This window comes from Lipomyces arxii (assembly GCF_038497795.1).
Source record: "Lipomyces arxii strain Phaff 12-163 unplaced genomic scaffold V1512scaffold_2, whole genome shotgun sequence".
Classification (NCBI taxonomy): domain Eukaryota; kingdom Fungi; phylum Ascomycota; class Lipomycetes; order Lipomycetales; family Lipomycetaceae; genus Lipomyces; species Lipomyces arxii.
In genome coordinates, this window is record NW_027117701.1 from 746,558 (window position 1) to 760,856 (window position 14,299).

The following is a 14,299-nucleotide window of genomic DNA, read 5'->3' on the forward strand; positions in this document are numbered from 1 at the left end:
AGATCTCAAGCAAGTTGAAAAAGAAAATTTGTCAAATTGTTGATTAAAATCGAATTACGATAAAATAAATTGTCTTTCCATTACTAGACTACAGTTAAGATCAATTCATCTCATAAAAGACTATATTTTATACCTATTTTCCGCTAATGATCAATCTGTACCTTCTGTACATCTTGATCTCATACATCGTAAAAGTGTGAATGTGGTGTTGAAGCATAAAATTTGCTAATTTATGGATTTAATAGTATATTACTACAACATTAATATGGCAGATAACACACGTATATCTTGCAGTACTTCATAATAGAATAACTCACGCAATATACGTTGTAGAGACTTCATTTCTTAAAGATGAAGTAGAAATAAAATAAAAAGCATTTATAACAAAGTATGTTTGCTCAATTCATGTTTATAACAAGAATTAAATCAGCATCTTGAATTGAACGGGCTTGACTTTTGCGTCAGGTTAGTTAAGTAGGGTATAATATAACGAGACTTTATGGCTACTTAATCACAATACCACTTCGTGTTATTGTCCCACAAGAAGTCAAGAATCAGTTCAAAGTCCCAACCCGAAGGCGAATATGACAATTATCATTCTTTTTTCTTTGATTCAAACATAAACAAAACAGCAAAGGCGCAAAGAACGTGCTGCGTTCTAATTTGACTAAAATGTCTTCGTCTTATTTTGATCTGGATGATATTCCTGGTCCGTCAAACAGACGACCAAATAGAGACGTCTACATCTCTGGAAACGACTCGGGATATGGCCCGTCCGTGTCTTCCGAAGAGCCTTTTGAAAGACCAGGATTGTTTAGCAGTCACACAATGCCAATATCATCGGGCTCGAATGTTGTTTCTAGTTTGAATGAAGGTATTTTATGGTGCTGGTAATGTCTGTGGGTTGACTAACGCGTATAGACACGACTCAACGACTGCTTCAATTCCAGATTCAGCAGCTTCATTATAATGAAAACCGCGCTGCTCTTGGGCGCGCTATAACTACAGTCATGAACTTATTAAAGGAACTACAAGAAACAAATAAAGATTGGCCAGCTCAGTATCCAGTATTCCGCAAAATTGACGGGTCCCAACTTATAGCCAACGATGCTGATCGCCCATCTTTGGCTCGTTCTGCTACTGAAGTCCCTATATCACCCAATGCAAACCCTCAGTCGCCTTCGTCGCTACAGCAGTCTTCGTCAGACGTGCCCAGGTTAATGAGTTCGGAAATATCACACGAGTTTAATGTCTTAAAGCTTGATCTGAAGCTCGGTGCGATCTCGCCTACAGAGCTGGTTCAGACGCTTGAAAAGTCGGCAGTGTCATCTTTGTTGGACGGTAAAGTCACGCAAGCGCTGAAGCATCTCGTGTCTTTACGAGAGAGAATCGAAGATACGTCATCAAAAGTACTCGTCACTGGCGATTTAAACGCTGGAAAGTCCACTTTTTGTAACGCGTTGCTGCGGCGTGAAGTGTTACCAGAAGATCAGCAACCGTGTACGAACGTGTTTTGCGAGGTTTTGGATGCGCAAATCAACAGCGGCGTTGAGGAAGTGCATGCGATTCGTCGCGGAGTAACATATGACCGCCAGGACGAGCGCACATATGACGTGTTCCCACTTTCTGAGCTTGAACGACTTGCAGTTGATCCAGACACATACGTTCTTCTCAAAGTTTACGTTGAAGACAGCAGGCCGTCTGAACAGAGTTTACTACGAAACGGAGTTGTTGACATTGCTTTAATTGATGCACCGGGATTGAACATGGATTCGATGCAGACTACGGCGGTTTTTGCGAGACAAGAAGAAATCGACGTCGTTGTGTTTGTCGTCAGTGCGGAGAACCACTTCACGCTGTCGGCCAAGGAATTTATCTGGAATGCTGCACACGAAAAAGCATTCATTTTTATTGTGGTCAACCGGTTTGACAACATCGCAGACAAGAAGCGATGCACTCGGTTGATTTTAGATCAGGTCTCGAAGCTGTCACCGCGGACATATGAAGATGCAAACGATTTAGTTCATTTCGTCAGCTCGAACGAAGTTTCTACCAGCCCTGGAGGCAATCCTGGAGACGATGATGACGACAACGGTGATGACGACAACGGTGATGATGACGATGGCGGCAACGGTGGTGACGGTAATGATGATCGGAACGCGGTAGACTTTGACAGACTTGAACGATGTTTACGCAATTTCGTACTTGAAAAGCGAGCCATTTCGAAACTGGCACCGGCAAAGACGTATCTACTGAACGTTTTAAGCGATCTAGAAGCTTTGGCGTCATATAACTCTGAAGTTTCAAATTCGGAAATTGTTCGATTGAATGAGGAGTTACAGCAGATTACTCCTGTATACGAACAGACTCTGCACAACAGTGTTCGTGTATCTGAGGATGTTGATAAGAGCATTGACAAGCTTGTGACCAGCGTTTATGAGCACTCACGGTATAAACTCGAGAATGTGATTAAAGAGATTGGAACGAAGACCTATGTCGAGTATCCAGGCTTGCTCTGTATATACTCTTACGGTGCAGACACGAGAGATGCGATGCTGCAGTCAATTCAGCAGAGTGTGCTTGAATGTGAAGAATTTGGACGCAAAAAAACGACGGCGGGATTCAATGTGCTAAAGAACTTGGGCTTGAAGCATTTCCAAGGCACCGTTTTTTTTCCTGACCGGATCTTTAACAGCGGACTAATGTTTTCGCGCAAGAAGGATCTGATGGCTCGCGGAGCAGTTGTGACGCCGATTGAGCTGATGGACTACTTTGATTTAGATCAGAAGGAAAAGATTTCTGGTGTTGGTATCTCGCTCACGCTTGCAACCGTTGCCGGTTCGCAGGCATTTGGTATGCCGACGACGGTAATCAGCGGGGTCATGAGCGCGACGTCGGCGATCGGATTCCGAAACTTGAAGAACTGGATTTTGCCTGCGCTCAGTGTCGCTGCTGTGTGCAGTGTCGTGTACTTAATTTCCGACATTCCGAACGTTGTGCCGCGGAAACTGGCCAAGAAGATCAAGGCCGAGCTCGAGAGTTTGGATTACGTGCACGCGAACTCGGACCGGATCTCGGCTGAGTGCCGGAAGGTTCTTAAGATTCCGTCTGAAGACTTGAGGAGTGCGTTCCAGCAGCAGCTGGACGAGCAGGTGACGCAGAGGAATGAACGGAGCAAGCAGATTGGGCACGCCGAGGAAGCACATCGGTATTTCTCAAGACTGAGTCGGGATGCGAAAGGTAACCACCATATGATTACGAAATTTGATTTGGAAGGTGTGAATGTGCATGAGCAAGACTGAAAGAGTCTTCGAGATGAACTTTTAATGTGTCGTTTTTTTTCTTTCTTTTGGTTCATTTGTATATAGGATTGTCTCTACTTTTAAGGTGTCGGTCAAAATATATTTACTATATGTACTGTGACCTACGAGGACGCAATAAAGGTCTGGTATCCCTTGTCATCCATAAGCGCTTCCAATTCATCGCCCTGAGAGATTGCGATTTTGCATATCCAACCGCGTTCGTACGGTTCCGAGTTGATGAGCCCTGGTTTCTTGTCCAGTAACTCATTGACTTCGATGATCTCGCCAGACACGGGCGAGTAGATGTCGCTCGCAGACTTGACAGACTCGACCGCGCCAATGGTTTCGCCTGCGACGACGGCCGTGCCGACGTTGGGCAGCTCGACGTACACAACGTCGCCTAGCGCATTGGACGCGTACGCTGTGATTCCGACCACGGCTGATCTTGTCAGCGTAAACAAGGTGAATGCAGAATGAACATACCTATACTGGTGTCATCTAGAGCGAGCCATTCGTGCTCCTCGGTGTATTTCAGTACTGATACTTGTTAGCTCTGGTGTGCGAATATAAGAGGAAGACGTACGCGGTGGAAATTTGTCAGATTGAGTAGAATAAGCACGAGTCACGTTCAGACCAGATCTAGCAGAGTACCTCAGCTGCGTGTTATTGCTCAATCCATTTGATCTGTGTATAATGAACTGTGATTTCGAAGCCAATGCGCGCTGTGCTGAGTGCACGACACACGGTCTGACGGTACCTGTACTCACAAATCGTTTCACAACTTGTCCTATTCTCGCCGCCATTTTGTGCGTGTTCAAATTAGCGCGACTCGAGGTTGACCAGTGGTGAAGTGAATAACCGTGTAGGACGAGTGTGGGTTAGGGTCGTTGGTGAACCGGCTGGTAAATTATTGGTTCGGTTCAGATAAGCCGTTCTTTGTTTTAGGTCCCACGAACAATCGCGTGTCGACTCAGTCTACTTCAAACGACGTGTTCAATTGAGTTTTGACATTATAAATACAACATGACGAGGACAATTAAACTAGGCAGTCGTACTTCGGCACTTGCAGTTAAGCAGAGCGAAATTGTGGCCGATAAGTTAAAGCAGCAGTTCCCGGAATACGAGTTCAAGATTGTAACACGGGAGACGTTAGGCGACGAGAGGCAAGACAAGGCACTGTATGACTTTGGCGGGAAAGCAGTGTGGACGACGGAGCTGGAGGAATTACTTGCGAGAACCGGTGATAACGGTGTTGACATGATTGTGCACTCGCTCAAAGGTAGAAATGATGTGAAGAATGGAGTTAATGAGAATTGACTCGGTTTAGACGTACCTACGAATCTGCCCGAGGAATTTGTTCTGGGATCGATTACGGAGCGAGCGGGTATGTTACTAAACTGGTACTGTTTGCATGGCTGACAAGAATAGACCCTCGGGACGCACTCTGTGTAAGGTCTGATTTGCCATACAAAAGTTTGGCTGAACTTCCGGACGGAAGCATAGTTGGCACGTCGTCTGTTCGACGAATTGCGCAGTTGAAACGACAGTATCCGAATTTGGAGACCAAGATTGTCCGGGGAAACATGTATGTTTAACTAGTCTGATATGATACGTTGACTAATCATCAATAGCAACACTCGTCTGGCTAAACTTGAAAACAAAGAAAATAACTTTGCCGGTGTCATCTTAGCTGCAGCCGGATTACTGCGAATCGATCTCGACTACGCAATCACGCAGTACCTGTCTGCACCAGATGTACTCTATGCCGTCGGTCAAGGCGCGCTCGGTGTTGAAATCAAAAAGAACGACATGTTTATTCAAAGCTTACTCGACAAAGTGACCCATGTCCCCACGTCATTGCGATGCACGGCCGAACGCAGTCTGATGCACAAACTCGAAGGCGGCTGTTCAGTCCCGCTGGCAGTCGAGAGCAGCATCACGGCTGACGGTGAGCTTACGATGGAGACTTGTATCATCAGCGTTGACGGGTCGGAAAAGGCATCTACGTCTTTGACCGCGTCGGTTAAGAGTCTTGAGGAAGCAGAGAGCTTTGGGTCCCAAATTGCGGATATGTTGATTGCTGAAGGTGCGACGAAGATTCTTGACAAGATAAACTACGACAAGGTCAAGCAGGCTGCTTGATTTCTATTGATTTGTATATAATTCTCTGAACCTGATAAAACTTGATTTATATATTGTGCCTTATATGATTATTCTCCAACATGTACTCGCTTCAGTCATTTCTATCATAGCTCAGTAGCTTTCGTCTTCTTTGCCTGAGCAGATTCTGCTATTTTATTGATTCCTAATCCCGCAAATCCAAATGCAGTCGCGTAAACACCCGTCATGAACAAGAAATTCGGGATTCCATCGCTCTGGATCGTCCGTTTTCCAAGTCCGATGTGGAAAAACCGCACAAACGTGCCTACACGAAGTCAGTCATTGTAAATAGTCCGCCATAAGCCTACTCACCAAATAACATGTATCCCAAGAGTCCTGGTGCCATTTTGTGCTTGTATTTTATCTTGCTTCGGTCGATTGGAAGAACACTCTTTCACTCACGATTGATTGGATGTCCAAGGTTCAGGAGTAGATAGGGTAACTACACAAAACCCATTGTTTTACAAATTGACCCTGAAATGATGAGCGTCATAAATTCCATGTTCAGGCCAAAAAAAACTTGTAAATACGCGATTTGCAATTGAATTGACATCTGATTTCTGTATTTGAAAGTGCAAAGGTTGCAGTCTTACTCAATTGACGTTTGAATTATGTCAGAGGGTCCTGAAAAATCCGCACAGACCGGACAAGGCGCTGCTAAAGGCAACAAGCAACAAGGTAAAGGCAAGGAAACAAGTGCTGAAGCGCAGGCAGCGAAAGATTTACGAGCTCAGCGTAAGGCTGAGAAGGCGGCTAGACGTGCTGTGAAAGTCCAGGAGTCAGGAAAGTCTACTGTGGTGCCTGAACATGCTCCTGCATCATCATCAGCAACGGCACCGCAGACAGCAAGGCAGCAACAACAGCAGCAACAACAGCAGCAGCAGCAACAACAGGGGAAGCAGAGTCGCAATTCAAGTGCGAGTAATCAAAGTGGAGCGAATGCAAACGTGGGAGGTGCTGTGGTGCCGAGTGCTGCTGCTATGCAGTCCGATTTGCTGGATAAAAGAGTTGGGCTATTTAGACATTTGGAGATCACGAAACGATCAGGAACTGCTGATGCGGGCAAGGATATTCATCCTGCGATTTTGGCACTGACGCTGCAGTTTGCGTCGTATACGGTTATTGGATCTAGTGCACGGTGTTTGGCTACCTTACGAGCATTCCAGGCTGTACGTGACCGATATATGGGAGTGTATATATGATATTAACTTAAAAGGTCATTAAGGATTACAGGACCCCGAGTGGCACCACGTTGAGCAGAAACTTGACAATGCATTTAAGTCGTCAGATTGACTTTCTGAAAACAGCTCGGCCGCTGAGCATCACGATGGGAAACGCGATTCGTTGGTTAAAACAGGAGATTTCAGTTGTTAGCATTGACATTTCAGACGACCGTGCACGGGATTCGTTGGTGGAGAAGATCGAGACGTTTATCCGGGACAAGCTCGAGATCGCAGGGCGGGTCATTGTGCAGTCTGCCGTGACGCAGATTTCGAATGGAGACGTGCTGCTGACGTTTGCCAAGTCTGCTGTTGTCGAGCAGGTGTTTGTTGAAGCCCATTCACGCGGGATCCAGTTCAAAGTTGTGGTGGTTGACACCCGACCGCTGTATGAAGGCAAGGAGATGGTCAAACGGTTGACGAGGGCCGGGATACAGTGTGAATATGTGCTGATTTCGGGTTTGTCGTACGTCTTGGATGACATCACGAGTGTGTTTCTAGGCGCGCATGCTGTGTTGTCGAACGGACAGCTGTATTCGCGAGTCGGAACTGCGTTAATTGCCATGAGTGCGAAACGAAAGAATGTGCCCGTGATTGTGTGTTGCGAGTGTCTAAAATTTTCGAACCGAGTCCAGCTCGATTCCGTCACATTTAACGAACTAGGTGAATTATTAAGCGTTTAACATTATGCACAGAGCTAACATAGAGCAGGGTCACCGGACGATTTAGTGAATATCTCGATTGACTCGACGCCAAAGTTGGGGCCGTTGAAGAATTGGCGGGAGACACAAAACTTGAAGTTGCTTAATATCTTGTACGATCTCACGCCGCCGGAATACATCAAAAAGATTGTGACCGAGGTCGGAAGTTTACCGCCTAGTTCAGTGCCTGTAATTATTCGTGAGTATAGTTCTTCACAGGTAGAATTGTAAAGTTGCATTGGATGTATTGAATATGCGTATAAGATTATATACAAAGTAGAGTAAGATCCCCAAAAAAAGCAAAACGCCATTTATATTGAACATGTTACATTAGACCATTGGAGGTTTTGGTCTTGACATTGTAAGTTGCGGTAGACTATTCATTAGTACCTGTCTACATTAGCAGGGACAATACATACTTCTTGCTAACGTTAACAGTCATGACACGAATCATTCTTGGGTCGACTTTAAGCAATTCGTAGATATCTCGCTGAGCTTTGATGCTGGAGTCAAACAAGATGAAGAAGTGATGACCAGCAAAATGAAGCTGTTGATGTTTCGACATGACTTTTGGCAAATATTGTCGGCCTAGCCAGTCTGCTCGTCTGACTACTCCTCCAGTGTTTATGACTACAGACCCAATTGTCTTCACTATTCTATGAGATTGTTAGTATTTGAGCTTACGATCTCAATTAGACGCACTCTCTCATTTCTTTCATCGTGTTTACACGCGCAATTCCAACTAATTCGTACAGCATCTTTGTATGTTCTGTTTGCCAGAGTGACGCCTCGAGGACGAAAATGAAATTTGCAATTAAGGTTTTGGGACAAAGTTTAAAGTTTTTTTTTGCTTCACCATCGATTAAGACAAAACACCACGAGAACTTTGATCAACAAAAAGAACAAGGCCAAAATGAGTTTTGATTCAAAGGCAGATAGTCAGTATTAAAGGGAAGAATGTGCAAATAATATTTTGACTTATTTATAGAGGAATTGGAGTTCTCGACGTCTGATGAGATCGATGTGTAAGTAAAGTGTTCAGCTTGAAGAATTGATTACTGATGATTATAGTGTTCCTACTTGTATGTACATTGTATTCTGTCAGTTTGTTCTAGCTAATCTTTTGTTTGTGATCAGTTGAGGCTATGGGTCTGAAAGGTACGCTTGAATTTATACTGGCAAAGCAGAATCTGATCTGAATTAGAGGATCTATTACGAGGAATTTACGCGTACGGATTTGAAACGCCATCTGCGGTGCAAAGTCGAGCAATTGTTCAGATTTTGAAAGGACGAGGTGTGTGTTCTGAGGGTATCAATTTGTGCAAGACTAACGTGTATAGACACCATTGCGCAGGCACAGTCAGGTACAGGTAAAACAGCGACGTTCTCAATCTCACTCTTACAAACAATCGATACCAAAGTAAGAGAAACACAGGGTACGTCTGCATGCTTTAGACCAACTAGAATAGGCTAATGAGCAGCACTGATTCTGAGTCCGACACGTGAACTGGCAGTCCAGATCCAGAACGTCGTGCTTGCGCTGGGAAATTACATGAACGTGCAATGCCACGCGTGTATCGGTGGCACGTCTGTGGGTGAGGATATCCGAAAACTTGATTTTGGCCAGCACGTTGTTTCTGGCACGCCAGGCCGGGTGGCAGACATGATTCGCCGTCGAAATTTGCGGACACGGAATATCAAGATGCTGATTCTTGATGAGGCCGACGAGTTGCTCGATAAGGGTTTCAAAGACCAGATCTACGATGTGTATCGATACTTGCCTCCGTCGACCCAGGTCGTTGTCGTTTCCGCCACGCTGCCGTACGACGTGCTAGAAATGACGAGAAAGTTCACGACAGACCCTGTTCGAATTCTGGTCAAACGTGACGAGTTGACGCTTGAAGGTTTAAAGCAGTACTTCATTGCGGTTGAGAAGGAAGAATGGAAGTTCGACACTCTGTGCGACTTGTACGAGACGCTGACAATCACTCAAGCAGTCATTTTCTGCAACACCCGACGGAAAGTCGACTGGCTGGCCGAGAAGATGCGGGAGGCCAACTTCACGGTCGCGGCGATGCACGGAGAGATGCCGCAAAAAGAGCGTGATTCAATCATGCAAGACTTTAGACAAGGCAACTCACGTGTTCTGATCTCAACCGATGTCTGGGCCCGTGGAATTGACGTGCAGCAGGTCTCGCTCGTGATCAACTATGATCTGCCGCTTAACAGAGAAAACTATATCCACCGAATCGGTAGGTCAGGTCGGTTTGGTAGGAAAGGTGTGGCAATCAACTTTGTCACGACAGAAGACGTGTCCATCTTGAGAGATATCGAGCAGTACTACAGTACTCAGATTGACGAGATGCCAATGAACGTCAGCGAGATGGTTTAAACCGTGTACTTTAGCCTCTTTTATTATATTACACCGTTTGTTTACTGGGCGAGTTTCAACGTAGCAAATCGATTAACGAGCTATATTAATTTACCATACTAGCGTCAGTTATACAGGACAAGTATTAAAGTAGTAAATCTATTATCGAGCTATATTAAGACCAAGACCAAACACCTTACTGTACAGACAATTCATGACATTTCGACTTTTAATGCAAATCATATGTGATAAATGCTACTATTCCGATTCAACGCGTAAAAAGAGCTTGTGAATTCCGATCCATCGTTCGTGTACGGGCGTCTGTCGTCGTCGTAGTACTCTTTCGCGTCCCATGGGTTGATTGCCGGCACAGCCGGTCGCGAGCCGACGCTGAACTCTAGGTCTTCTTTGGTAATTGAGTCCCAATACTTATAAATCATCATGACGCCGAACAAGTTACACACTGTAGCAAAAAACAAACCGTCGAGATAATGTTTCATTTGGTCGCAAAGTTTGTTTGAAAAAACGTAGAGCAAGATTTGCCCTGCCACGAAGGAAAACACGCCGAAACAGATGTGGCCGACTGGCCAGAGGTCTTGCAAAGTGCCGATAACGAGCACAAACTGAGATACGACGTAGACTGCCAACACAATTGCGTTTAAAAGGTACAGCACGACGAATAGCGCGGTAGTCTTGTCTGGTGAAAGAGTGCCCCAGGACTGGAACGTAAAGAGCGAGATGATGAAGGACAACACGAATGCTGCACCAGATACCAAGTGCAAAATCCAGAGCGATAGACGTGTGCCGTCTTCGTACAGCTGGAACCCGACGAATCCGTTGATCATTAAGCACCAGCACAGAGCAGAAGTCAAGCCGTTCTGGACGGAGACGAAGTAGGGATAGGCACCTGTAGCGAATGGTGCGACTCCGCAGTCAACAACGAGTGAAATGACAGTCAACGCGGTGTAAAGGTAGAAAAAGGACAGCAATTCCCTACGGCCTTGTTCATGTTAACAATCAGTCCACTTCACCAAATCGGACAAAACTTACCAACCGCCGTATACTTCGACCTGACATTAAAAATCATCATTGCCGTCATGACCAGTGCGCCAATATTCGCAAACCCAGTCCCAGTTTGGAATATGACCGTGTTGGCAAGATCAATACTACGAGCATAGCACTGACTTCCGACTCCATTTTCATCCAGTCCGAGGTTCTCTACCTTATTGTATGGACCCACTAAAGCGCATAACGGGATTGGAACGTGTGAGCAAATACTCGCAAAACTTCCAAATGCCATTTCTTTTGATTTTGTTTGTGAATTCGAGTAGTTTTGGAGGATCTGTGAAGGGAATCAAGTCGTGATTTTCTTCGAAGGGATTGAGTGAAGAGTGGCTGGAAATTACTTATCCGTGCAGTAGTGACGTGTTTATGCCTGGACGACATATAAATAGTACATTTAAGCAGTTATTTATAGTACAGATTAATGGCTGTGCATAAAACCAGGGGTAGTCCCAAATTAGCAAGACGTCAACAATTACAAATATTAAGGGTATAGTGTCGACATTACAATAAGCTATTTGAAATGTCAATTAACAGGTTATATACTCAAAAACTACCAATACAAACAACTCGCAATACAATCTATAGTAATTTAAGTGACTCCTGTTCAGCAGAAGCAGTTTTAACACCTAATCCTGTAGGAGTCTCTCCAAGCTAAAATATATTAGTATATGCCATAATGCGACATAAAGGACTTACAGCTTGAGATAAGTCTATGCCAATTTCATCAAGAACCTGGTTCACGACTTCCTCACTTTCTTCTATAACATGGTTAGCATGTCATACTGTGAGATACAAGCCAACACTGACCTTCATCGTCCTCCATCGCATCGTCAATTGCATCGTCCATCATTTCTTGTCGCTGGTCCATGACATCATTCTCCTTTTCAAACTCCATTGCAATCTTCTGAAGTGCAGGCAGATTCATACTCTTGTTCATTGATCCAAGAAGCTTATACAATCAGTCATTTGTCGCCACGACACTATACAATTGACATACTCTTGTCGCTCCCTTCATGCTTTGCATCATTTGCTCATTACTTCGAACAGTCTGCAATCATTAGCCAGTATTCTTTCAACCCTTAACTAACCAACCTGAATCCGTAACGATACTGCCTGTAATTGAGTCCGCATCTGATAGAACTTTTGAATATACCTACGTCATTAGCATTCACTCGCCTTCACCTCAACCTCATACTTTCTTGTCCGAACCAGATCTTTCGCCTGAATCTTACATGCTCCGAGCTGGTTTGCCTTTGCAGACTTCTTAATATCAGTAATCAATTTCTTCTCTTGTTGTTCTAATTTCTGCCGTTCACGATCAAGTTCTCGCTGTGCCTTCTCAAGTGCTCGTTGATGCTTATCTCATTATTAACCAAACCTAAGACCGCGACGTCATTTAAAAGCTCACCTTTCGCAGACGCTCTTGAGGCGTCATGCTCTTGCCAAAGACCCATTCAATTACATTCATTTCGCCCTGTCTGGATTGCCCAAAGTCGAATTGCCTTTAGAGAATTTGAGATGTGACGGTTGCGGTTGCTGTTGCTCATGCAGTGTCATAAAGTAAGGGTTTTGTGGTGATGAACATGTATACGCAAAAAGCACACACTCAGCTTCACGAGCATCACCATTGTTATTTCAAAACAGCCAATTTACATTAAAATGGCAGATTCATACATTGGATTTAAAGTCAGAGTTAAATTACAGAATGGCGTCGTATTTGAAGGCGTAGTGTCCGAGATTTCAGGCACAGTTTTACGATTGATCAATGGTATATCTATAAGGGTCCCTTCATGATTAAGCTCACACAATGTTACAGTATTTGATTCTGCTATTAAAGCGCACGTCCCATCTCGACTGGTTGACGGAAGTAAAATTGCCGAACTAGAGATTCTGTCTGTTGCTCCTGGTACTGTTGAGACTGCTACTGCAACGCCAAAGAAGGCAAACAAAGTCTCCAAATTTCATGATCCGGCTGTTTTGAACGCGAGCGGAAGCTTTAGTCACGATGATAGTAATAGCACTTTGACCAGTATCGACCAAGTCAGTTCACCGCTGCCTAAATCGAGCAGAAAACAGCGTAAGAACGGACAGGTCAAGCACATTCGGGAACCATCGGCGTCGTATATGCCACAGCCGTTCGCAGGCAATGGAAACAAACGAGCAGATAAAAACGGGTGGGCAAGTGAAGATACGGCAGGATTCAAGGACATGGAGTTTGATTTCCAGGGCAATCTGGACCGGTTCGACAAGAAAAGCGTGTTTGATGAGATCAGACAGGCAGACACGACTGATCCTGGCGCACGACTCGTCAGTTTCAATAAACGCAACCCGGTCGCCATTTTGGCAGAACAAAAACAGCAGCGAATACGTGAGTTTGTTAAACGCCCGCCAAAACGAGACTTTTTGCCTTCCGAAAATGTGCTGAACACAACGGTCGGTGAGTGGCAGGACATTTCTTCTGAGGACGACGAAACAGAGTCTACTGTGCCAGCTGTCGACGAGGTCAGTGAGATTGATAAGGAAATTATGCAGCGTCGGCGGTCGCACGTTATGTCGCGGTCAAGTAGCAGTCTATTGGACTCGTCGCTGCCTACGACTAAAACACTGCTATATGATGGCAGAGGCCGGTTTGAGTGTCCAACTTATACGTTGGCCGAAATCAATGCTGTCGAGCGCATGGCAGTGACACAGTACTCGTTGCATTCGTTACAGCTTACAGAGAATGCCGGGGCCGCGATCGCAAAGCAGGCGATTGCGATTTTAGGCGGAAAACGGCGGTTCGAGAGACGGCAGGTACAGACTAACGCTTTGCCTGTTGTCGTTGTTTTGGTAGGCAACCATGAGACTGGTGCACGTGCGGTCGCAGGTGCAAGGGCGCTGGTCAACAGACGAGTCCGTGTCGTCGTGCTGTTGACCGACCACTCGAGCGAACTGGCAGCGCCGCGCGAGAACGTCGAGCAGCAGATTCGCGCCTTTAAAGCCGCCGGCGGCAAGGTTACGTCCCGTCTTGACGTGCTCGCTGCTACGCTGAAAGTACTTGACGCGCCGCCCGAGCTCGTGATTGACGGTCTGCAAGGCTTGCGCACGCTGAACGCCGGCGTGCCAGGATGGATGTACGAGACGGTGCAGTGGGCTGCCACTCAGCGTGCTGCGGTGCTTGCAATCGACGTGCCAGCTGGCGTGGACCCGGATACCGGGGTTTTAGGCGTCAGTAATATGGGGAAAGCGAAGTGGGTACTGGCATTGGGCATGCCGGCGGCAGGAATAGCACGGTACATGCAGTACATGGATGAGGTTGCGTTAGAGGATGTTGGTGTCAGTGTTGCCGATATCGGGCTGCCTTTGAGGTGCTTCAAAAAGGCGCTGACTGGTGACGGCAAAGAAGGAGTTGCGTTTGAGAGTGAGTGGTCTGTCTGGGTCCGGTTAGACGAGTAGTAAGCAATTATGTAATCATATCTGGGTCATTCATATTTGGATATA

The 14,299-nt window shown here is 45.5% G+C and overlaps 10 protein-coding genes across 10 annotated transcripts; 5 read left to right on the forward strand and 5 right to left on the reverse strand.

The window, feature by feature from the left end:
• The first annotated feature begins 367 nt into the window (after positions 1-367).
• V1512DRAFT_289422 (uncharacterized protein) lies at positions 368-3,461 on the forward strand. Its single transcript, XM_066918174.1, has 2 exons — positions 368-874; positions 922-3,461. Exons 1-2 carry the CDS (start codon positions 673-675, stop codon positions 3,300-3,302), a joined length of 2,583 nt encoding a protein of 860 aa, XP_066773660.1. The 5' UTR covers positions 368-672; the 3' UTR covers positions 3,303-3,461.
• On the reverse strand, positions 3,425-3,837 carry V1512DRAFT_203351 (glycine cleavage system H-protein; the record flags this gene model as incomplete). Its single annotated transcript, XM_066913290.1, has 2 exons — positions 3,425-3,741; positions 3,786-3,837. Coding segments are annotated over 2 exons (369 nt in total), but the record flags the coding sequence as incomplete, so codon positions are not given.
• A 414-nt stretch (positions 3,838-4,251) lies between these two features.
• V1512DRAFT_220574 (porphobilinogen deaminase, dipyromethane cofactor binding domain-containing protein) lies at positions 4,252-5,527 on the forward strand. Its single transcript, XM_066913690.1, has 4 exons — positions 4,252-4,581; positions 4,630-4,686; positions 4,731-4,887; positions 4,934-5,527. The coding sequence occupies exons 1-4, from the start codon at positions 4,326-4,328 to the stop codon at positions 5,442-5,444; spliced, it is 981 nt and encodes a 326-aa protein (XP_066773662.1). The 5' UTR covers positions 4,252-4,325; the 3' UTR covers positions 5,445-5,527.
• V1512DRAFT_258262 (uncharacterized protein) lies at positions 5,475-5,835 on the reverse strand. The gene is made up of 2 exons (XM_066915404.1): positions 5,775-5,835; positions 5,475-5,727 (listed from the first exon to the last, which is right to left on the reverse strand). Exons 1-2 carry the CDS (start codon positions 5,806-5,808, stop codon positions 5,549-5,551), a joined length of 213 nt encoding a protein of 70 aa, XP_066773663.1. The 5' UTR covers positions 5,809-5,835; the 3' UTR covers positions 5,475-5,548.
• Positions 5,836-5,967: 132 nt separating this feature from the next.
• V1512DRAFT_258263 (initiation factor 2 subunit family-domain-containing protein) lies at positions 5,968-7,648 on the forward strand. Its single transcript, XM_066915405.1, has 3 exons — positions 5,968-6,631; positions 6,679-7,345; positions 7,394-7,648. The coding sequence occupies exons 1-3, from the start codon at positions 6,074-6,076 to the stop codon at positions 7,612-7,614; spliced, it is 1,446 nt and encodes a 481-aa protein (XP_066773664.1). The 5' UTR covers positions 5,968-6,073; the 3' UTR covers positions 7,615-7,648.
• Positions 7,612-8,241, reverse strand: V1512DRAFT_258266 (mitochondrial 37S ribosomal protein bS6m). The gene is made up of 3 exons (XM_066915406.1): positions 8,086-8,241; positions 7,803-8,039; positions 7,612-7,759 (listed from the first exon to the last, which is right to left on the reverse strand). Exons 1-3 carry the CDS (start codon positions 8,139-8,141, stop codon positions 7,714-7,716), a joined length of 339 nt encoding a protein of 112 aa, XP_066773665.1. The 5' UTR covers positions 8,142-8,241; the 3' UTR covers positions 7,612-7,713.
• Positions 7,946-10,090, forward strand: V1512DRAFT_258269 (P-loop containing nucleoside triphosphate hydrolase protein). Its single transcript, XM_066915407.1, has 7 exons — positions 7,946-8,321; positions 8,372-8,408; positions 8,455-8,465; positions 8,521-8,541; positions 8,588-8,677; positions 8,724-8,819; positions 8,865-10,090. The coding sequence occupies exons 1-7, from the start codon at positions 8,297-8,299 to the stop codon at positions 9,773-9,775; spliced, it is 1,191 nt and encodes a 396-aa protein (XP_066773666.1). The 5' UTR covers positions 7,946-8,296; the 3' UTR covers positions 9,776-10,090.
• V1512DRAFT_258271 (chitin synthase III catalytic subunit) lies at positions 9,879-11,182 on the reverse strand. The gene is made up of 2 exons (XM_066915408.1): positions 10,805-11,182; positions 9,879-10,754 (listed from the first exon to the last, which is right to left on the reverse strand). The coding sequence occupies exons 1-2, from the start codon at positions 11,052-11,054 to the stop codon at positions 9,994-9,996; spliced, it is 1,011 nt and encodes a 336-aa protein (XP_066773667.1). The 5' UTR covers positions 11,055-11,182; the 3' UTR covers positions 9,879-9,993.
• A 61-nt stretch (positions 11,183-11,243) lies between these two features.
• On the reverse strand, positions 11,244-12,322 carry V1512DRAFT_258274 (Snf7 family). Its single transcript, XM_066915409.1, has 7 exons — positions 12,228-12,322; positions 12,015-12,175; positions 11,912-11,972; positions 11,817-11,867; positions 11,627-11,768; positions 11,516-11,577; positions 11,244-11,470 (listed from the first exon to the last, which is right to left on the reverse strand). The coding sequence occupies exons 1-7, from the start codon at positions 12,285-12,287 to the stop codon at positions 11,399-11,401; spliced, it is 609 nt and encodes a 202-aa protein (XP_066773668.1). The 5' UTR covers positions 12,288-12,322; the 3' UTR covers positions 11,244-11,398.
• A 156-nt stretch (positions 12,323-12,478) lies between these two features.
• On the forward strand, positions 12,479-14,254 carry V1512DRAFT_203119 (YjeF N-terminal domain-containing protein; the record flags this gene model as incomplete). Its single annotated transcript, XM_066913282.1, has 2 exons — positions 12,479-12,587; positions 12,636-14,254. 2 exons carry the CDS (start codon positions 12,479-12,481, stop codon positions 14,252-14,254), a joined length of 1,728 nt encoding a protein of 575 aa, XP_066773669.1.
• Between the last annotated feature and the right edge of the window lie 45 nt (positions 14,255-14,299).